This window comes from Poecilia reticulata, linkage group LG4, assembly GCF_000633615.1.
Source record: "Poecilia reticulata strain Guanapo linkage group LG4, Guppy_female_1.0+MT, whole genome shotgun sequence".
In the NCBI taxonomy this organism is placed as follows: Eukaryota; Metazoa; Chordata; class Actinopteri; order Cyprinodontiformes; family Poeciliidae; genus Poecilia; species Poecilia reticulata.
Window position 1 is genome coordinate 24,571,139 of NC_024334.1, and position 24,524 is coordinate 24,595,662.

Below are 24,524 nucleotides of genomic sequence, written 5' to 3' on the forward strand. Positions count from 1 at the left end.
TCCTAATCAGGTGTAGCATGTGCTTCCTTTGGGACATCTTCAGCTTGTTTCTAACAGAAACAGACTCAGGACTAACCAAGGCAAAAAAAAAAATCATAAAAATGGCTCCTCAACTGTTGCAGTTTCTAGCACAGACCAGCTTCAGTGTCATGGTTTCAAATAAAGCTGCATCATGCTGGATAACTCTACACAACGGCAATGCTGTGTGACTTTGCTTTAGATTTTTAGTCATAAGCAAGTGTCAATGAACTGATTTATTTTTAATTGCAAGCTTAAAGATAGTGATGTCTACTAGTACTTCTAAACAGTTAGTATGGGATGTCAATAATGCCAAAATTATTTGTTGCAACGTAGAGCACAGTGCAACAGGATGAGCTCCACCCAGTGGTGTATTTCCTCAAGTCATAACAAAAGTTAATTGTGTGTATTGTTGCATTATTATGTCACTGTGAAGTGCTCCTAGCAATGTTATAATATAAGATTAGTTACATGCTGATATCGACTCTAATTTTGTGTATTGTTCATGTTTTAGTCAGGGTGCATACTTATTTTATTTTCCCTTATTTTCAATATGGAAATGTGCTCACAAATAATAATTGCAAAGACAAAGTGAACGTCAGAAAGAGGTACATTTGCATTCAGACGTTCCACTGTTTTTGGATACGCAAGATTAACTTCGATATTTCCTCACTTGTGTGAGATGTATGAACTGGATCTCTAATACTTTAATGTTAAACTTATGAGTGATTCTGGTGACATTTGTGTGATTATAGGAGTACATTTCCTTGGGTATGTGTATGCTTATGACTTGTGTGTTGTGCGCAGATTTGTTCCTAACTTATGCTGCTTAGCACAAGTTAGGTTTATGCTAACTTATTGGTTTGGCCATGCTTACTAAAAGCTTTCTGACTATGTTTGTATGTTCTTTTAGCAGCTCACCTGGAGGATCTGGGCACTCCCTATGGTTCTATATTTGATTTTTGAACATATAATATTGTTCAGAAATCCTTTAATAAAGTTTACCAAAAGGATTTCGGTGTATTTTGTCATTCAGATATCCCGTTCTATTGAAGAACCTGTGTTTTTCAACCCTGCCCAGCCCCCTGATCAACTGGGAGAACCAACACAGCCACCCTATGGTTTCAAATCTCTTATGTATTAGTAAACTGATCTGGCTCAGCAGAAAGGTTAAACTGATTAAGGCTTTGGATGGGACATAGAAATGACACAAGCGTTTTGTAATGTGCATCGAGCCACTGCTCTGGGTCGTCAGGTTTCCAATACCAGGGCGTGATTAAATGCAAAGGAAATGGGCAAACTCAAAACACTGCATTCCAGACAAATGCAATTAAAGTGTATCGCATGTAGCAAATCCTGAATGCTTTGATACCTGCTTATGTGGTTAGAAGCAAGGTAGCTCCAGCTCAACATCTGCAGCTACGGTTTAATACAACTTCAACTAAACATTTTTTTTAAATGCTCCATTTCTCATGCCTTGAAAAAATAAAACATGAAGTTTAACGAAAAAACAAAACAAAACCAATATGCATTATTTCCCCACTCTGGGGACAAACATTTCAGAGTGTTGAGGTGTTCTTCACAATTTATTATACATTTAGAATTGATTGATAAACAATAAAAATAGTAGTTGGGTAATTACTGATACAATCAGCATTAAAGTTAGAGTTGCTGTCATTTTACTCTTAGCAACACTTGGACAAAAAAACCATGCAATAATTTGTGCTCAATCTACAACATCCAGGTAGGATCTTATTGTCATTTAAAAAGTTTAAATGTGCTTAATGCAATGCTGAGGCCTTTTTCCATCTTGGTGAAAATACAAACTACTCAGAAATACCTTAAGCACCTTCTATTGTTGTGATTATTAGGTTGTTTAAACTTTTAATTTCAGTTATTTCTTTCCATTTCTTTATTGTTTGTTCATACTTATGTGTGGTTCTTTCAGTGTATTACATGTATTAGTTCAGTTTTCATTGTTTAGGATGTTTTTTTTCTTTTCTCTTTGTTTCTGTTGTATTTAGGTTTCCTTTCTCCTTCCTTTTCTTCGTTTTGCACCTCATCCTTCCATTCTGCTCCCTGTCCCAGCTGTTAATCATCTCCTCATTTGCCTCTACTTGCTCCTTTCCCAGCTGCATGTAATCACCTGTCGTTAACTCCTCCAGTTCTTTGTCATTTCCATTCCCTCTGCAATATACAGCTTTTTCCGTTGCACTCCATCAACGTTCCATGTTCCCCATTACACCTGGTTCGTCATCACAAGTTATTTGTTCAATTTTTCATTACAACGGCATTTTCGTCTTTGTGAAGTCTGCGCTTTGGTCCTTTAAATCCTGCAGCGTGACATTTATGCTACTAAAGAGTTTATTCCCTCACTTATATGCCTTTATGTAACGCACTGACAGACCCGATAGGATTAAAACTATTCATTGAAATGCAATCTTTAGGAAACTTATTACAAAATCATACATTTTTCTGTGGTGCTGCCTTTGATTCTCAAACACCATTAATCCAAGACAAAAAGGTATTTAAAGAAAACTGAAGGCTAAACCTGCGCATTTACAGTCGAATTTGTGAAATGAAAATGACTAATCTCTGTATAGTCAGTATGCATTTAGATCAGGATAAAACAATAAAAATAGCAAGAGTCTGTAACTACAGAGTGCAATATTTGTAAGAAAGCGGGAACCACAAAATTACTGGAAAGAAAATATCTGGTGGACCGGTTCACATATATCGAACCTCCCAAGAGGCGAGTGACAAAGAAACTCTCTAGTTTCGTCACCTTGTTTGAACTTTGTGGTTTCAACACAAACACACGCTGCATGTTTTTATGACTCAAACAGTTTGCTTTGACACCCATTTATCAGCTCACGCCAGTGCAAAAAAAACAACAAAGGTGGCAGCAGTGACAAAGTCTCCATCCGTCACTGTGCCGTGCCTGGATTGGTAGGTTCATTTAAAGATGCATTAACTAAAGTGACAAAACTCAGAAACAAATCAGAACAAATTGAGATCAACAAGAGAGACCTGTAATATCCTTCTACCTAAAATATCAGAGGACTAATCGGTTCTCTGACATTTTCCTTTTTAATTTAGAAGATCAGATCGAGATTTTGCCTAGTAAATGAGCAAAAACATTTAAGGTCACGAAGAATCTTTTCATAACATGAGCTCCGCCGTTCACAAAATCCAGCCAAGACTCTTTCATCTTTTTCGGCTATCCTTGTCCGAGCTCATCCTTCTTTTGCAAAAAGCAACCTAAAGAATTTCAAACTACAAAATCAAATTGCGGATGCATGGTGATGGTTGCAAACACTTTCAAATTCTGTGTTAGCAGAAAGCTGTTTGGAAAATAAATCACTTCTTTCATTCAAGCAAGTTTTTAATTATAAGCATAACACCAACAATGAGGAGGTGAGGGATCAAGGCATCAGGGCTCTAATACTTGATTACATTTCTGCAAAAGACTGACTGGAAAACTTTCTGAACCTGACAGGAAGTTGGCCCGGGCCCGCTCAGCTGAACATAAGCAACATTCATTAATTCGGGGTTTTCGTGGCAGAGCTACTCCACCAGCGGTTTCATCACATGAACTGTAACATATGGACAGTTTTGAGTTACTAATAGCATGATGAATGGACAGCAGATCTGTCATGGAGACAGTGGACAGCTACAGAATGGGATTATAGGTTTAAAATTAAGGAGAAATAAGGTCATGTACCAACTTGATGAATTAATTTGCCCGGGGGAAATGACTGACAAAGCTTATGTTGAAATTTATTTAATGAGGAGCAGAAGGCCTTAAGTGCTAAAAGTTGATCCTTGCCAGGTTCTTTTTTTGGACCTGATTAGCTCTTTGCATCTGAGCCAACGCTGCAAGTTTTACAGGCAACTTAATATGAATTGTTTTTTTACCTCTTACATGCTGAATCAATGCCTTTCCTAGGTATTGTCTCTGATTAATGCAAATGAGCCATGAGCAGACCTCTTTTATTCCCACGATGCTGAACGGCAAAGTGCGGAAACCGTATCAGGCATTTCTAATACGCAACGTTTTGTATTTGGTTTTCAGCAGTGCCAAAGCACATTTTAAAATCTGAATAATATTAGGAAGGGGAAAAAAAAATTATGCAAGCCCCCTTTAGGATTAGTACATCACAGCATGTAGCCTTGTGCAACTGTTTTTGTTAAGGACGAACAGAGAATCAGAGGCTCAAACCTGCTAATATCAGCTTCACTCTGCACCCGCACCCAGAGCCCAGCTCTAGTTTCAGGCCAGCATCCAGAGGAAAAGTTTGCACATGTGCTGAACCACACTTTAATTAGCTAATGGAACTCCCTGTTTTATCTCCTGCACCTGAGCTGATTGCTCACAAAAGAGTCCATTTACCCCTGAAAACACACGCACGCGCACCCCCCCCACACACACACGCGCGCACGCACGCACGCACGCACGCACGCACGCACGCTGCATCCTGGCAGCTGCCTATGGCTCTGCCATCAAAGAAAATTTCACCACTCTCTTCCAAAAATCAGTCCAGTAAATCTAAATATATATGTTAACAGCTGTTACATCAGTGGGGGAAAAAAAACTGAAATTCAGTGATTAATGCTTATTTTTCCAGGACGGCTGAACATCCAACTTTCCCTCAGCAAGTGCGTTTGGCTGCATGTGTGTGTCAGAGAGCACATGCTTTAGTGTTTGTTTGTATACACACATGTACAGTACGTTCTTGTACTAATGCTCATTAGGCTGCAGGTCTTGGCTAGGCCTCATTACTTGTTTTTATCAAGTATAAGAAAACCTCCGGACATGTTTTCAACTCCAGAAAAAAAGTTGCGTTAGAAGTCTTAAGAAGTCTGTGTGAAATTATTCTTGTGTAGAATAATTTCACACAAGGAAAGAAAATCTGTCAATTGTCCCCTGAAGGATTTTTAATTGCCTTTTTCACATCTACATTCAAGAGGAAATGGGTCCTTTAAAATATATGGCCATACACAAAGAACTGGTAAGGATGCTGAAGCTGGTGTCTAAGTCCTAGTTTTCTAATTGGTGCTAAATTTAAAGGACTATTTTATTATTTAATTGAGGAATCTGGTCTTTACCTAGTTCAAAGTTTTAAATACTCAGACAGAGCAAAGTGGATTATTCTGCGCTAAAGTAGTACTCTTTAGAACAAAGTTTATAATTAATGACACTTTTGAATATTTGTGAAACATAAAGATCGCGTTAGGCGATTTAATTTGGGAACTACATTAACCCTGAACTTCTGATGCCTCAGAGGAATGCAAAACACTGTCTGTGGTCAGAACAAAGGGATAAAAAAAAAATTGACTCTTACAACCAGAGACCTCCAGCCTAGGCATGGAGGAAGTTCTATGGTCCTGTGGGCCTGTTTGTCTTATTCTTGTGAACCTTGCAGAGTGCATAGAATCATTACCTCTAAAACAGCAGGATGTTTTAAATTTTTTAAAACAGTGCTGGACTTTGGAAATAAGTAGAAAAAATGTCTGCTCTCTTTCATGACCATTTTAGTTTCCGGACGTAGATCCTACAAAACACTCGAGCAATGAGATGAAGAGAGAATGTAGAGAATCCAGAGAGATGGTAGTGGTCTGTCATCAATTTGACAAAAAAAACGTGTTGGATTAATCTTGAAGCTGTTCTGACTCTGTGACATATTACAGAATGTCACAGTCCTGTTACTTGACATCAACCATATTTCTGCACTACACCTGAAAGAGAAAACACAAATGTAATGACAAGCTGTATTTTTCTGTCGATGCAAGACAAACCAAATAAAGAGTGCGGCGCAGCACTTTGCCTGAAGTTATGTTCCCATGCAAGTCCTCGCTCAGACTCTCATCCTCCCTGCTTAAGGAAGATATTTTCCGAACTCTGCAGCTCACGGTCGCAGCCTTCAGACACAACAAATCCTACAGGCTGGCCTCTGACAAAGCAAGAGCAATATCAAAGTCCGAGACCATGACAGGGTTCCTCCTCCTGGATATATTTTTAATATTTATGCAGACGCATAAAAAAAAAATGTAATAAACTAAAATAACAAGTGAATTAGGTATGAAACACAACAGGATATTGCAGAGGGATTATGTTGTTTCCTTTTTGGCCACATGTCCCTCGGTGCTGGCCTCTGCACAACAACCCAGGACCAGCTTTAATTGGCGGGAGAGTGGGAACCAAACTAACTTTCATAAACGTCGGCGGAGGTTTTCGTGACCCTCAAAATTGAGCATCTACACATGGGAAGGACCTGGTGTATAATTTTGAATGGGTAGGTCCTTAAAATACTATCCAGGTACGGAGTGTGACAAGGCCCACTCGGGGTTCAAAGCACGGCTCATATGTTGTGATAATGACTTTTTCTTGCCAAGACACAGCGTGAAGCAAATGCTGTCCAGCTGGATGAAGAGAAGGGAGATAGAGTATATACTGTTTGCAGCGAGGCCGAGAGGAGAGAGAGGTGTGTTATGTTTGGATGTCAGCTGAGCCCTGCTTCATGAGCGCCTGCTGGAAGCTGCCGCTGGAAAGATAATAAAAGGATTAGACCTGTTTTTTCTGTAGAGCTGGGTCCTAAAACAGAATGTCTCAACTGTTTCCTCTACACGAATAGCTCAAATACTCGAATGCCTGAGTCTATTGCATGAGCACAACAAAAATAAGAGGCATCAGGGCTAGTGGCAAAAAGGTCCAGGAACTCAGACACACCAAAAAAGAAAAAAAAGGGATTTTGGAAAGTTTTGAGCTAAGATCCAAATACAGACAGACGCTTTTGGTTTTTATATGTGCAGAATATTTGCTGAAAGTGATAGTCTAAGCTTACTGAAGTGGGGGTTATGTTTAAAAGACACAAGCAGTTAATATCTTACTTATAGCAGCTAACTCTCATAGCATCTTTGTTCTGTATCTATGCAGGTTAGTTTGTGCAGGAGTCCGTCTACCATTTGGACATCCCTCAACGTGAAATACCAGCGGAGGCGGTGCGCCACCACTAAGCTTCCTGTGTGCAACATGAACTGAGAACAGAACATGAATGTAAATTGTTGAAATACTAATGCATGCAGAACAGTTTATATAAACTAATATAATAATTGTACCTTTTTGTTTCAAACACAACTGCATTACATAAGCATGAAACCACAGTCCCCCATTATATAAATCCTTTATTGTGGACCTCAAGCAGGGAATCTTAAAATGTTCAGCACTTTAAATGCAAGCAAAGTTGATGTACACTATATTTGAAATATTGTACTAATCAACATTTTTCTTAAACGAGCACCAGGTTCATCTTCCTCTCACAGTTCAAAGAGGTCAGGGGTTTGTCTTTACCTCTTGAAGCAGATAACATTGATGGATCGATTTCAGCCCATTCTGGGTTGGATAACCTTTCAGATGATCTTGAGGGACATCAACACGTGTAACTGTTCTTAATTGGCAAACATTTTACAGCAAGTGTTTTGCACAGGAAGGTCATCAGTGCTCCATCACCTCCATTCCCATGTAAATAGTTATTATATAATCTGTGAATAATTCAAAACAAACATGAAGACAGTTTGAATGTAAGATGCCATTCACATCATCAGTAACATAATGGAGTTATTTGAAGAGGCTAGCAATCTCCATTGGCTTGGCCTTATTTAGACTACAGCTACGTGTTACAAACAGTCTTGACTGAGAGACTTGTTTACTACAAGTAAAATGTTAATTCCTTTCAACCTCTCAAGAGAAATCTACTTAAAATATTCAGAACTTTGCAAACAAATGTAAAAAAAAAGGTTTTTCTTGGCCTCTACGTTTATCTTTTGAATTGTTCTTTGCTTCTCGACGCGTTGCAATCCAACATAGTGTGCCAGCATCAATCCCTTGGACTGTGAAACTCAAAGCAAACAATGGGCCCATTTTAGCTTTCTGGGTTTGTGCATTTATGCACTTGCAATAAGGGTGATTGAGAGGTTAAGGTGTGTTGCAGAATTTTCAGTGTTTCATGTCTCAGACAAAGTCCAGAGGTTTGTCCACAAAGAGCCAAATTGTTCTGAACTTCACATATGGAAAACATCCCCAAAACAGTGTCACACCCTGGAGTGTGTATGCAGGATGTATCCACGCATTGCACGTTTGTGATTTGACAGCACTCGTGGAAAAGATAAATCTGCAACAATAATAGGTCAAAAAACCAAAACAAGAACAACAACAAAACAGCAAGCCATGCAATAGCCTACTACTTAATTGGAAAGTCAAACTACCTAAGAGGACATTTAGAAAAAATATTCAGAGATACTGAATACAGAAAAATCCAGCTGGCTAAATGTATCAATATTAAGGAATTATATATTTATAACACTTTTTTGAGTCTACAAAAAAATCAGACAACGATTAGTGGCACAGATTTAGGGGCTTAGTTTAGGGGTTTCAACTTCCTTAAACACCAATGAGCCCCTACCCCCAAATTTTTGTCCAACATATACATATTTTCCAAGCAAGAAATAATTGCATACATGAACTTTACACAAAGTAGCCAGACTATAAATAAAGATAAATCATAACGTAAGATCCTCTGCAGTGCTCCGTAAACGGGTGAGCAGCTGATTTTGGCCGATGTGCCATGGATAGGGTTAGTAAACTGGACTGTTGCTGCTGGCCATTTCGGTACCCTAAACATAAATGCTTCGTGGTGCCCCCACCGCAACCCGGCCTTATATATACAAAAACATGCAGTATATTATATAGTTATTTATCTCCCAAAAATGAAGTGAGTGTGGAAAACACAAAGTCCTCAAATAAAATCTTTTTCAAGCTGCTTTTGCAGTAAACTTTGTTCAGTGAACCCCCCTCACCCCTCACTGTATCTGCAGGGGTTAGGAACCTTAACCACCTGCAAAAAGTTGAAATTTGTGAATACTGGAGACCTGTCCAAAAACACATAAAACATCTTTATATGCATCAATGGTGCACAATGGAAACTATCTTAGCACAACCACAGAAGCTAACATCCTTGGTCTTCCTTATATTTGCTCTTGGAGGCATACTGCCAATTAGCACTATGAAAAATAAATGGAGCTCCTGAATTTGGCTGCTTTGAAGACAACAGACAATAGTGTGGAAAGTACTATTGTTCCAAGATACGTCAGCTTCCAAAGTTGCATTTTCTCTCAAACATTCTAGATGTGCTCTACCAGAAGATCTGCAAACAGGCAAAATTTTTTGTGAATAATTTGGAAGTTACATTCCACAGAAAAATCCACTAATAGATAAACTTGTGAATGTTAAATCGAAAAGAGGCAGAGGGTTCACTGTAGTTCTTTTCAGTATGAATTTATCAGTATGTTTAGGAGTTTTCTACCTTAACTGAACCTGACAAGAGCTTAAAGTGAAAAACATCATATTGAGCAAATACTGCAGACCCTCTCTCTGTGGCTCTCTTTAACCAGATTACTACGTTTCTACTCGTGTGTGGCTTGGATTTGAAGCCAATTCACTTCATACTTGTGAGACAGCTAAAAGTTTAATGCTCCCATTTAAACGGATCAAGTGTAGGCATTGTTTGGTTATGTTTCCCATATGTGTTGGATTTTCAGAATTTCAATCTGTTCTCAAAAACACAAAACAGCAGAGCACTTGTGAAAACAAACAAGACTTCAGCCTTACATAAATTGTGGACTAACAGTGTATTTGGACCAAATCTGTCCTAAGGTTGAGGGAATTTTCCCGTTTGTAAACGGACATGGAGGGAGTGACAGCTTCATGCTGATCTGTAAGAACACTTGTGAAACTGGAGCTCTACCAATAAAAAAGTTGGTAGAGCTCCAGTTTAAATCTCAAATCTATTTATTTTGATGGAGTGGAGGTAACCATGCAGCAGCCCGTGTAATTTTACTTATTTGTGGGGAAAATTATGTTTCGCTATGATATTTTTAACACCGTGCTCAGATAAATAATCCATTTCTAATATTTTAATCTACAGTTAAATAATTGGTGTGTATTTTTCTATAAATACAGTTGTTTTTAAAAAAAACAACAACATTATTCTGAGGATGTAAGCCTCGAAAACCAAAATATATATTTAAGAAAATCTGAAAGGTGACAATGAGGGAACACTCAGCTATTTTAAACATATTGGTCGAACGTCAGACCACCATTTCTGCAGAATGGTAATTGATTGGTTTGTTTTTTGGTGACTCACCATGCACTTGTTGGGTTTCTCCCCCGAGTGGACCCTCATGTGAATCAGCAACTTGTAACGGGCATTGAAGGGTTTGTAGCGGCGAATGCAGCCGGCCCAGAAACAGGTAAAGTCCTCTCCTTTGCGTTGGTCAATGTGGACTTTCTCAATGTGCCTGACGAGCTCCTCCTGCTGCTCGTAAGCAGCGCTGCAGTCGATCCAGCGACACACCTGCCTATCCGTCTGCGCTCCTCCTCTGACTTCTTCGCGCTCCGAGGTCGTGTGGGTGGCGGGGGGGCCTCCGGAGGTTTGTTTTAATACCAGAGAGGAGGCTTGTGTTGTCTGCTGACTCTGGTGCTGCAGTGGCCCCCCATGACTGGGGCCCGGGTATTGGTGCAGGTGATAGGGAGGAGGCATGGCAGATCGAGATGGGTGGGGAGTGAGACGGTGGTGCCCAGTGCGACCACTTAGGTGATGATGGTGGTGATAGTGGTGCTGGAAGAGTTCGTCTTCAGTTGGAGAGAAGTCATCAAGAGGTTCCTGCTTGAGAGCTGCCCCACATCTTTGTCCTCCATCCAACAGGCAACCAGCGTCCGAACTGGAGCTCAATGTCCCTGACATAAGGGCCCCACTCATCAGTAGTCCCAACCCATCCAAGCCTCTCTCTTCACTTTCCTCGGCTGTTCCTCCAGCCCCAAGCCCCCGCAGCATGGGGACCTGCTCCTCGCAAAGCCCCAGGCTCTGCCCTAGGCCTGTCTCCGGCTCCACTAATGACGCCGAAGAAGAGGACGAGGAGGAAGAGGAGGCGGACAGGGACAGGAGGCAGGTGGCAGGTGAGGACAGTTGACAGCTCTCCTGTAGTGACGACTGCTGGGGGCTGCTGTGACGTGGGGGTCTCCCGGCTGCCTCCCGCTGGCAGCAGATAGAGGGTGGGGATGTAGAAGAAGAGGAGGAGGACGACGAAGACAAGCCGGCGCTGCTAGCGTTGCTGGGGGAGAGGTTAGCGCGGAATCCGTTGACGCAGGCAACCATCGACATCTGGGAGGAGGAGCAGATGGCTGCGGTGATATTGATCTCCTTGGAGGTCGTGCCAGTGGCTGATGGGGAACCCGTTGGGGCGACGCTGCTGGTGCCAGAAGCGACGGTGGACTGTGAGGCCAGGGAAAGGCAGCGTCTCTTCACATTGCTAGCACTGAGCAGACGCGCTGAATGATGGGAGCCAGTTGGGGACAAAGCCAGTGGGGAGGAGCCATCTCCATTATTAAAAGGTTGCACCGCGTCTCCTGACACGGCACTACCTGAACAGCTCGCCGTGCATGCGCCGTTACCGTTAGTGCTAGCATGCAGGGCCGCAGCCATATCGTCTCTCGATGCCTCCAAAGCTTGATCTGCCCTACAGGCCTGGAACGCAGCCTGAGACGGGCGTTGAACGCCGGCGGTCTTGTGTCCGATTGAGTTCTCCTGCTTAATCGGGTAAGGGGCAGAGGAGCGAGCCATGTTGGCACCAGGCGGGGCTCTCTGGAAGGCGGAGGTGCTTCTGTAAGGGAGACGCAATATGAGTTGCACTAGTTTTATTTTCGCTGACAGACACAGACTGATTCGTTCTTCTCAGAGCGTTTCGGACAAACCTCATGTTCATCATGGCGGAGTTACAAATGAAACAAAACTGCAAAGTTATGTTACAAATCACGGAGCACAGCCTGTCTATGATCCAGAGTTGTTTTATGAATAACTGAAATAGGATCTTCTTGTAGTGAGAGGATATGAATGAGCATTTAAGACAAAGAAGAGTGAGGCGGGGGAGGTAAGGGTGGCTTCTGAGACCGAGAGGCCACTGGCTAGTGTGTCCATCTGACAGGCTTTGATGACACAAAGGGGTTAAACCCAACCCAGCATTGAGGATAAATAAGGAGTCACCTGTTTTGGTGGCATAATTGCGCCCTATGAAGGGTCGCCGTTTACAATACTGTGTATTATGGTGGGAATCTTTGCCCTCCTGAATGGATAACCCGGGTCATGTTTCCCCATGCGTTGCTGTGATCTCCAACATAATCATTCCTGTCAGCTGGCTCATTATGGATTTTGTCCAAAGCCCCTGAGTGATGTGAGAAGAGCTCGCTTTTCTCCTGTCTGTCTCATGCAGCTATCGTCTTTGTCCCTTCCCCTGAGTTTCTGAGTTTACCAGGGAAGGAAAAGAAAGAACAGAGCTAACGCTAGTCAGGACTGGAGAGAAGATCTGGGAGACCATGTCATCAGTGTCTTTAATAAAAGACTTGGTCAGCCTCTCGTTTTATTCAGAAGCACCTTTACCTGTTTGGCTCTATAGATGATATTGAGAGACAATATAAAAGAATATGACAATATGAGGAATGTCAAAGCTGCCATCAAGAAATTTGCTACGATAATCTTCAAAACATTAAAGACTTGCATAGCGATTAGTTGCATTTGTGTAAATAATGTACAATAACTCGTTGTGTCAACATAATTTATCTGCATTTTATCAGAAATACTATGTTAAAATTAAGACATTCACAACTTTAAATGAAAAAAAAAAGCAAGCAGTTGTGACAGCTTTACCTGCTTCCGTGGTGCGGGCCATCCTGCAGAAGGAGGTCGGATGCTGGTCTGCTGCAGTGGAGGCTCGGGGGGTAGAGCCCTTCTGAATGGCCCCCCGCTGGCAGTGGCAGGCTCTGCCCACATCGCATTAGGGTGCCCTCGGCATCGCTCAGCTCAGAGCTGGCATCCTTCTCCGAGCAGTAGGCCCCATTAACTGGAAGACAAACAAGAGCAAAACTGCTAAAACGGTCTGCTTCAGATCTGATCAGAACGTATGTTCACTATTTAGATAAGGACACCATTCATCCCTGAAATGTGCTGACATCACAGTTTTGTTTCTGCAAAGCAAACCAGCGACTCCATGTCATTGCAAAATAATAATAATAATAATAATAAAAAAACAACAAAAAAAAGCAGGATAAGCAGATATTGCTCAGTCATCTGCTGGCTTTCCTGGAAGAACAATGAGTTTGAACTTGGAGTCAAGCCTTCAGTGGTATGTCGAAATCTTATTATACTGTGTAGGACCTCTTGAGGAATAAACGTTGGCTGTCATATCGGTAACCCTGAGTGATCTATGGAGAGCTTTCTGGCAAAGTGCAACCCGTAAAGTAGTAAGAATCATGCCAGATAGATTCATCACTGCCATCGCTGGAGTACTTTAGGGATTTTTTTTCCAAATGGCAGTATTTTCATTTTGGATAAATAAATGTAGTTTCTGCAGATTCTCCTACCAGCAAACGTGACATAGTTGCACAATTTGTAAATGCTGACCAATTTGCGTACAACGTCTTGCAAAATTGCTCGTATCATTTGAAGTTTTTTGCATTTTGTCACATTGCAACCTCAAATTTCAGTGTACGTCTTTAAGATTTCACTAAAGAGATGATTTAAGACATGTCTGCGATAAGAATTAAAACAATTACCGGTACACAAATGCGGGATTTGAGAATGTCACATTGTTGACTTTGAAAGTAATTCCATTACATGTTTTATTATTCCTAAAGGAAGATTTTGGATTATAGTATCCAAAAAAATAAGACGAGATACTAAAAGTGTGTGAGGAGGAAAAGGTTTAGTGTGTGTGCGCACGCGCAAGTTCCTGTGTGTGTGTGTGTTTGGAAATGCTTGTGGCCGGTAAGTCGATATCCCCACACACTCATGTGCAGACACAGGCCACACGTTCCCTGCTTGAATTTTTAACTCAATTTCACAAATTTAATTTTCTCTTAACAATATTATTCACAATGTTATCACACAGCATGAGCCTATATTGATAAAGTAACTCAAACGCCATGTAGGTGAAAGAAAACAGCAGAAAAAATGCTGGAGAATGATTTAAAAAGAGCCTTAAGAAATAATAATGGATTAAATGCAAGTTTGTGGATTACTTTAGCAAAGACACAAGCATATGAAGAAAAAAAGAGTCAACAATTAGAATTGTATGTTTTGCAACACAAGAAGAAAATGGAAAAAATAAAAGAATCATGGAAAAATAAAAAAACAGGCAGGGAGGGAATGTTTTTAAATTTAGGAAAAAGGGTAGAAAAATTAACAAAAATGGAGAAAATAAGAACATCCGTGGTCATGTTCCTCTAGAATTTTGCAAACATTTTCTTCATTTATTCTATCCACATTCTCGGCATTTGTCTTGTCATGGTTCAAAGCAGAAACACAAAGAGGCAGAGAGGAGGCACGAGCTACGCAAACAGTTCACCATCGCCTGGGGACTGCAGCAACACCGCTGGTTTCACTCAGAGCCGTTAACGGAGGACTTTCAGCCCTCGTCTGTTTTTAAGCAATAAAAATTGTTCTGCTTGGCAAATTCTCTGTGTTCTCATTTTTTTTTCCTTCCCCCATTCCCCTTTTGGCTCGATATTTGCCATTTATGTACAAGTTTATTTCTGTATAAAGGTTTCAAGACGTGCCCACGAGAAGCCAAGTTTTTCTTCCTTCTCTAATAGTCAGGAACAATCAATAAAGCGGGGCAAAGGGGACATGAAGTAGGTCGGAGATCACTGACATTAGCAGCTGCGTTTCATAATTACACATTTACTGCTCGCATATAAAGTAAATAAAAAAGCAACCAAATAAAAAATGCCGACATGAAAAGCGCTTCATCTGACTGCCAGGTGGTCAACGAGGCCTGAACTGAAAGCTATCATTATCGCACAACAAACTACAGCTGCCTAACCTAAAGCACCGCTTCACAATATGTAGGGCATTTCTGGCTGTAGAATATAACTCTGATGGTTTTGTCGGAGCGGGTTTCTTTTGAGGAATAAAAATATGAATAAATCCATTTGGAAATAAACAGAAATGCCGAGAGGTTAATACCACGTTTAATTCTAGCAAGGCAGTGAGAAAGAATCTGAGTAATTTAGAATATCACCAATATAAAGAGATATTTGACAGGTAATTATGAAGAAAAGGGTGATAATCGTAAAGAGGATTGGGTTCGTCACAGACATGCAGAGGTGATCCACCTCTTTCTAATAGATGCAAAGAGGCGACCAAGAGTGGTATGACACTTGCTACTTGTTGCTCATTTAATTTGTTTCCATTTATTTTTAGTATAGAAGTAATTTAAAGAGCATTTTGAGGTTAGCAATGCTAACAAGAGTGCAATAGCCACAATTGCTTTTGGAAAAGTTTCCTTTTTTTTGCCTCTATTTATTTGTGTATACAGATTTCAAGACGTAGAGTAAAACTTTAAGGACGATGTAAGAAAGAAGATTGACCTTCTGTTAGCAAGAGGTCAACTGCTCAGAAAACCTGACTATGTGAGGAAGCGCCACATTATGTGCATCCTTGAATACACCGCTGCTGTCTTTTCCTGCATTAGTTTTATTAGATCAACGTTTCTCAACACTGGTCCTCGTGCCTTTATGTGCTTCCTTTCTCCCATAACCCAGACATGCGTTATAAACAGGAATAAAAAGCACTAGATGGCATGCAGGAGATAAAGCAATCATTTGAATCAGATGTGAGAGGACGTAGGAGTCTAGCCATGAGGACCAGAGTTCAATCATTCAATCAAGTCTGTTTGTGCTGCACATTTCAGCAAATGTGAGCACTTTGAACTGCCTAGTTGCATTATTGTTTTTTATGATTTGAAGAATGTTTTGAATCATAAAAACACAAAATCAAATAAAAAGTCATCAACAACTGAAGCATTACATTTTGCCATGTTTGAGAGACATTCAGAGAAATTCAATTTGTCTTCTGATTAGTGGTGGGACTCAATTAAAATCTTTAATCACGTTAATTGCAGAGTTTGTAATTTGTCGCATTTTAATCAAAAACCATATATTGGCAAAAATAACTAATATTTTCTTATTCATAAACCCTTTTTGCTGCTATATTTTTAATTAAGAGACACACAAGCACATCATCAAAGACATGTATTATGTTGAATTTATTTAGGTTATGAAATCATTAGATTGGTGAAAAGTTTTGATATACCCAATCAAGTTTTAAAATTTTTAAGAAACCCTGACCATCCATGTAATTTCTCTGATAAAAAATAAATAAATAAAAAACTTTGTTAGAAATATGGAGTGTTGTTTCTCACATTAGCTTGGGGGCATCCATGTTTCTGCAACAGGTTTAACATTGAGACGCTGTTTTTAGGTTCGATTATAGGCTAACTCCCTTTTGCACAACTTGAACACAATGACGGTCTTTTCCAGTCTCCCATCAGATTGTGTTGTGAAGCAAAAGTTAACCCTCAGTGGGCCAAGACAGGCAGCTTTGTCATTGATAGCTGTTGTTTTCAGATGCTTCTTGTGTGTCAGATTTAAAGTCAAACCAGGAACACAAGACAAAAGTTCCAGTTCAAGACTTTGGTATGGAAAAAAAAGGAAATTAGCTGTGTTAACATTTTTAACTTAAAGTCCCGGCCCTACTTTTTATTTATCTTTTTTAATCACAACAGCTATGTAGAGAAGCAATAAAAATATAAAAATGATTTATTTAGTATTTATATAGGTTTATATAACTTTTTTTTTGTGAGCTGCTTTGGAAAGGCCATCACTCCAGAGGTAAAAAATCCCTTTCACACCGGTTAATACGACAGTCTTTATTTTAGAGTCCAACACTTATTTTAATGCCAAAACTATATGTACTCAGATTATCCATCATAAAGACACTTTGAGTGTTTAGGACTTTAAAGTCTGAGTGGTAAATGAGTGTTAAAGGTCTCGATTCCTTCCCTTTCGCTGAAAGTCAGCGCTGCAGTGATTTAAGGCTTTGCTACATTAACAAAATCAGTCACGCTCCGATGGAGGAAACGGCATATGGTGGCTTGGATGGGACCCAAAAAGAAAATTCGGTTTATATTGAATGTGCCATGGTAATTCAGCGCTGAGCATTTCATTGTGTGTTGGAGCTTGGTTTGATCAGGAGGTGGAGGGAGCATCAGAGGCCAAGGCGAAATGTGAGACAGGCAGTAGGACTGACAGGTGAAGGGTGTTCGACCAGATGAAAGATTGAGGGACTTTTTTTGGAGATCAAAAGATTGTTTTCTTTAGTTTTCACTGTCTGGGTGGGCTGCCGAGCTGGACCACTTTGAATTTATCAAACTTCAGATTGCTTTTTGGCTGTAGGTTGGGATATTTTTCATGTTATGCTATGGGAAAACCTCAATAATAATAATAATAATAATAATAATCTTTCTCAGTCAACCATTCATGTTATAGCGATGAGAAACTTCAGTGAGTAATGTTTTGATGTTAGGATGCCTGCTTTGTTCTGCTTTATTATATCAAATAAAGTTTTATAAAGAATGGATGCACAAAAAAAAAAAATCACTGGAATCAGCTGTTTTTAAGTTTGAATAGGTTGAATGGTGAATTAAAAACTCAAAGATTAAAAACTTTAAAATCCTAGTTTCATTGGCAACAAGTGGGGTAATCTTCCTCAACGCACCTGCACAGGAACTCCCTCTCTCTCAGTCCACTTCCTGTCAAAAATCTGTGATATTTATGATGCGTTTTTCATCCCAGTTTAGTTGTTTGGAAAGTTTTCAAGTCACAAATTACACGACAGTCGCAAACAAGCTGGTTGACAAGCTTTTTTTTTAAATAAAGAGATCTGCTAGCATTTTTGTTCCAGATATTTGTATTAAAACTGTGAGAATGTTGTGTTTTTACTGCAGGTTATTCTAGCCCACACCTAATTGGGAATCAGCCTCTACACTCTGATTGGTTTCATTTCTAACACCAGCATATACAAATCACCAATTTCATGTTATATAACAAAGCTACTACTTCTTAGTCAAAACTGAACCAGAAACAAAGAAAAACCTTCTTTTTTTTTTTTGGTTCAAATGGTTGTAATTCTGCTGATGGAAGCTAAATTTATAGCAGCATCCAGAAACTGCTAAGCACATCAGAACAAGCAAGGTGGGATGGTGCAACAACATTACACATTTGCAAGCATTCAGGCTCAATTAGGAAAAAAGTATTTAAGGGCGTGGAAAACGGGGATGCAGGATGCAGAAAGAAGAACGGTGAAAAGAAGATGCGAGACAGTGCCAGAAACACCGGCGGCAAGTGTTTCTTTCGGTAAAGGCAGACTGTATACAGATGTGCTGGCTCATCCTCACAAAGAGTCACTGCTGTTTGGCAATGCCAGCTAAAAACGCGCGCACAAATAAGGACTCTATTGTGTGAAATGCAGCCCTAAAAAGAAATGTAGCTCATTTCAGAGCAGGCAAGACACAGTGTTCCTAACATGATGGCTATTAACACCCTGTTACTTCTAAAGTGGTATCTTCCGCTCCATAAATGTCATCACATGGTATCAATTTCTCACCCTGGCTCCTCTCCTGTATAATTAAAGCACCGCGTTCTCTTCAGCATCAGAAAAGGATGACAGTAAGCCGAGGAGTTCAGGAGGAGACCTGAGATTAAACCTGCTTTGTGTTGCCACGTATACTTGAAAGCAGATATTTGCGTACTCTGTTTTAAAAAAAGACAGCTTTTGTTTTTTTTTTGCAGTGTGATAGTAAATCTAAATGTTTCATGTCAGTTTGGATTACTCGACTTATTTTTATTTGCTAAACGTCACAAATGATGAGAAAGACACTTTTATTTTTTCCAATAATAGAAGTTTATATGCATCTTAATATTTGGTGAATTATTTTTTAACAATTTGAAATGGTACTGATGTTGCTTAGGATCATGTTTAATTTAGAAGACCTATTATGTCTGTGTTTGGTCTTCTTAATCAGTGTCTTGAAAAAATCTTCTTTCCTCAAGTTACCATGTTTTGTGAAGTGCACCACTCCCTCCTGCAGTAAAAACACCCCCACAAACACGATGCTGCCATCCCAACACCTCCGAGTTGGGATGGAGGGCAAACTCCCCTCTTTCTCCTCCAAATGTAAAATTGGTCATTATGAACTTGTGCTTCAGCTAAAGTTTCATCAGACATCAGAATTCAACAAAATTTAGATATTTGTTCATGCATACATTGGCAAACTGTATTACAGGTTTTATTTTGCTCATAGAGTAATAATTTCCTCCCAGATTGACCCCTCAGTCCAAACTATGGGACACTTTTCTTCCACTGTGAATAGACAGACATGACTCCGTCCTACAAGCTTCGGCAGCGTCTTCACAAGCTCTTTTGTTTATGTCCATGTTGTGACACAAGGAATCAATTTGTTTGAGGTATTCCCATAAGTGACATCCACAGGTGTGCCTCCATTTAGCTGAAATTATTTGTGAATCAGGAAGCTTATAAATCCATAGTGTGTGTCGACTGCTGACTCTGAAGAAAGTGATACAAAAAATATATTTTTTAAATATTGTCTTTTTTTTCTGGCATTCTGGAAATTGATATAAGGTTGACAATCCTAAATGACCTAAAACCTGGAAAAGTTTAGTCCGATTTAATCTCAAACAGACCACATGTGTCGTCGGCCATGTGTCTTTTTACGCACCACATGCACATTTCTGATTCGGCTACAAGGGAAGAAGTGCATTAAACCAGCACATTCACATGAATGAAACAATATATCCATTTATGTATATCACTGGATAAACATGGTTATTTGAGAATTTGTTTGATTGTTTCTCTGGCAGCGCCGGTGTTCCAGTCAACCTCTGACATGCCTGATCTGACGCAGTCCATTCATCACGCTTGAATGTTTTTGTAAAAAAGAAAGAACACATCAAGCAGGAGAGCAGCTCACGACGTTATGAAACTCAATCCATCAGACCTGTGAGTAGAAACGTCTTCTTAATCCTTGTCCTGCTGATTAATGCAGCTACTATGACGACCATAGGAAGCTGAGAAACGAGACAAAACGCAGAAACAGTGAATGAATGCACACCTGAAAGTTGTGACAACGAGAGCCCGACTCAGGACTTTAGAGGAAAAGTTTGTGGTCACTTCGATTGCAATTACACAGATCGCAAGGCTCAATTTGCATAACTGCATTCATTTTCACATCAGAGATTACTGCCAGGGAGGCTGAGCTGTAATTGTACACCTATTCCCGCTGCCTCAAGGGCTGATGATCAGAATCGACTATGAGTTCGGCTGTGTTGTGCCTTGGCTAAAAAGACTCCCTGACCTCAGTGACTAATAAATGACTAATAAAGAGCAGACATGTGTCTCCAATCTAGGAGAACTAAACCCCTGTGGAACAGCATGGCTATTATCCCGAAATATTTTGTTATGACTGCATTACCATACAAAGCATTCCAAGCCATACAATACTGAAGAGCCCCGACCGCATCCTCCTATTGTTATATGTTGCTGTCTCCCTCAATGAGGCTTTCCTATTCTCAGTCTTTCTGCTGTAATTACTTCCCCACCGACAGAGAAGCCCGCCATCTGATCAGCAGATGCTCTGGACAGCATTATTAAGTGTAATTGGTGGTAATCTGGAGCGATTTTTTATTTTGGTGACACATCATTTTCTATAATTCTCGCCTCTCCCTTTTAAGTCACCTAAGCGTTGTGTTAAGTGCCAGAGTGAGACCGCACTTGTGCCAACGCTTAATGCGTTCAAGTCTTTGGAGACATGCAGGCCCCAATGAAAAGCAGATGTGAAGATGGATGGATGCTTTAAGAGGAGGAAAGGGGAGCGATCGGAGGTGTACGGCACTGTACAGAGGGTTGGGGCGTGGGGCATGGGGGAGGGCGGGGGTGCCGTTAGTCGGTACGTCTGGAGAGTGATGCATACATCTGAACTCAAGGTACAACGAGCTGCCAGAACCGCAAGACGAATGCCTCTGGAAATCCTGGGTGACACTTCAAATGGCCCCACTTTGGCTCCATAAATCAAAACATTCAGCACTTAAAAACTGATAATAAAGATCATTTTATTCCCGTCTGCTCCGAACAACAACAACATCTGCCACAGCTCTTCTCTCCCATCATGAGACAGGTCAACACGCATACTACGAGCATGGCTGCAAGGACTTTGTCTCGGGATGACACGGTTGGTGCGCCTTGTCCAGTGCAGATGTTATGCATTAGCTCCTAAAGCCTTCCCCGGCTTCTCTGAATCTCATAACTCATGTCTATATTTGTGTCTGTGGTATAGTCCCGGAACTTATTTGTTTGCTTAGTAATGGATGTACGATTAAAACCCGAGGGCACGAGTAAATGAAAAATAACAACGTCTAGGGAGAAAGCGCCTCCGAAAGCAGGTGCAGAGAGCGAGAAGACGGGGGGAAGAACTCTACAATATTACTGCTGGAGCACAAAGATATGAGTGTTTTTGTAGCGGGGTTATACGCCTGAGAACACATGAGAATTTTGATAAGGATTAAATTAATTTGTTGTGGCTGAATCTCGCGGCTCAGAAACTTGCATGTCAATTCCTCCTTGTTTTCTCATGGTCTGCCTGGTCATATATTACGGTGACCTTTAAAAGTGTTTATGTCACAATATGTCACATTACAGCCACAAACCGTCACTGCAATATTGTGAAGTAGAAGAAATTTAATTGATGGTTTTCAAAAATTATTAACAAATAAAAACTTAAAAGTGCGGTGTGCTTTTGTGTTCGGCCTCCATTACTTGTACAGCTAAATGGAGAGGTTAGGCCAGGGAGAGCATTAGTTAAAGAAGAAGCAAAGGGGGCCATTGCTACGCTGCAGGAGCTGCTGATATCCACAGGTCAGCATCTAACATGCAGGACAGAAACCTGGCATGTATGTGGGAGTGTTGAGAAAAAAAGTCATCGTTGATAGACAACCAGAAAAATTCTGACTATCAGATTTTCACAAACCACTTGTGGGATACTGTAAACATGTGTTATGCTGGTCATAAATCTCTAAATCCAAATTGTTTTGTGGGGGAAAAAGAAAAAAAACATACCTAACCATTTCAATCCTTATGATTAAACATGGCTTTGGCAGCATTATGCTGTGGGGATGCTCATCCTCAGGAATAGCAAATATAGTTGATTCATTCAGGGCAGTCCTGGCAGAAAACCAATAAGAAGCTGCAAAAAAACCTGAGACTGCAAAAAACCCAAGACTGGGATGGAGAGAGAACCCTAAATTTACAGCCAGAGACACATAGAGTTTCCAATAAAGTATACTTTGGTTGTCCTAGTCAAAGTCAATAAAAAGTCCAGACTTAATCCAGGTAAAAACCAATGACAAGCCTTCAAAATTGCTGCTCTCAGACACTTTTCATCCACTCTGAGTGAGACTATGCTACTTTGCAGACAGGAATGTGCCAGAAATTTCACTCTCTAAATATAGAGCTGCAAGTGATATACTCCAAAAGAATTGCATTTAAATGGGGAAACATAAATGCACCCCACACTTTTCAGATTAAAATGTTCTCAAAATGAAAACAGAAACCTGCAGTTTTTTTCTGTCCGTCTCACTAATATGCACCACGTTATGTTGTTCCATCTCATAAAAATAGATTCAAGGGAGGGAATACTTTTTGTAAGGTGCTGCAATAACCACATTTCTGCAGCCAAATATACAGACTCAAGCTCAACATACACAATTATCACCAAAATTCACATTTAAGATTCCTCTGAGACAAGCAAAACCTGTTGGCTAAAACGCAATATGACTTATTAGAAAGTGAGAACAGACATACAAACAGTCCTCTATGTGGAAACGACTGGTCCACACCCAACAGCCCCAGTTTGGAGACACACTGATGAGCACAGGGGTTGGTAAATAATCTCTCCTGCCTTTTACAGAATGGGAGCACCTGGTGGGAAATAGGGGTCCAACATTAAAAAAGGGTCTTCAAATGGAGAAGTGCAAACCACAGTCATGAACCCAAACAGATAATTGGAAAGTAATAAACCAATCCACCACCAACTCCACTGATCCACCCCTCCCAGCCCACTCCGGTGCCAGACTCTGAGCCCGCCACATCCTAAGAGCAGCACCTTTAACACAGCAAAGAGAGAGGGGGACACTGGCAGCCAAAACACAAACACAGCAGAGAAAGTGTCACTGGGTAGAGGTGGAGATCTTTCTCTTCTCTGCACAGCCTGAAAGTGAATCTCGCAGTAAAATGTCACAGAAAGCAGCAAACCAATCACTTTACTGATTAACATAATTAAAACTTTACACTAGTGCTTGTCACCACCTGGTGGTGGCACCTCGACAGTGTTGGTGTTTCAAAGTCTATTGAAATTGAAGTTTTAATGCTTTACTTCACTTTTGCAACTGATCTTGTATTGTATCAGTAACTGCAGACCTTCAGGTGCAATAAGAGGATCATACTGTAAATACTAAGAAATAGAGAACCTGTTTCTTTAAAACACCTCAATAAAATTTGTATTTAAATGCTTATTATGCATATACAGTGGCTTTTAAATTGTACACACTCTTGTTAAAATGCAACATTTTTGTAATGTAAAAAAAAAATGAGGCCATTATAAATAATTTCACACCTATGTCCACTTATAACATATTGTCTACAATTCAACGGTAGAACAAAAAGAACATGTAAAAGGAAGTTGCAATGACCTGGTTGCATAAATTTGCACATTGTTGAACTAATATTTTGCTGAAACAGCTTTTGAGTCATTTTCATTTTCTACTTTGAGTAGAAAGTAGAAAATGTACTTCAACTGTATTGAATCCGATTCATTTGAAATAACATTCCACTTTGCTAGTAGGATTCTGTTTTCTGGAAGACACGACACATCTGAAGGATATCATACAAAGCTATCAGTCAGGAGAAGAACACGAAAGGTTACAAAGTATATTCTTTATAGACCATTGCACCGTAAAAACAGCCATTTATGACTAAATAAAATATGGGACACTAGAGACAGTGCAACTCGATGGTTCTCCAAAAGTCTTTAAAAAGACAGACATGGAAATGGGTTAAAAAGGCTTGCAAAGAACCTGACAGTAACACAGATGAAGCAGCAGGAATTTCCAACAAGGACTTTTTGTGTTTTTCATGCAACAATAGACTCTTGTATTCTCCACAAGTCTAAGAAGCAAAGAAGAAAAAAACTTAGTCCTGGGTAAAATCTCCTAAAACCGTGTGAAAGAAAGAATGTTGTTAAAGGCCCATCAGGGGACGTACACTGCAAATTAACTAAGGCTATAAATGTTAGTGTTCTGTTTTTGTTTATGCTTAACACTTGTCCCCATGCAAATAAAGAAGAAAGGAAGGAAGAAAGAAAAACAAAGAGGAAGGAAGAAAGAAAAACAAAGAGTGAGTGAGTGAGTGAGTGAGTGAGTGAGTGAGTGAGTGAGTGAGTGAGTGAGTGAGTGAGTGAGTGAGTGAGTGAGTGAGTGAGTGAGTGAG

The 24,524-nt window shown here is 40.2% G+C and overlaps 1 protein-coding gene across 3 annotated transcripts in view; it reads right to left on the bottom strand.

The window, feature by feature from the left end:
* The window catches only part of glis1b (GLIS family zinc finger 1b), an 87,209-nt gene that overhangs the window by 38,992 nt on the left and 23,693 nt on the right, over positions 1-24,524 (bottom strand). For all 3 annotated transcript variants that reach the window (XM_008407071.2, XM_008407070.2, XM_008407069.2), the window contains exons 3-4: positions 12,777-12,969; positions 10,221-11,736 (exon numbers count right to left, since the gene is read on the bottom strand). In XM_008407071.2, coding sequence (XP_008405293.1) covers positions 10,221-11,736; positions 12,777-12,969 — 1,709 coding nt within the window. The remainder of the gene's footprint in view (positions 1-10,220; positions 11,737-12,776; positions 12,970-24,524) is intronic.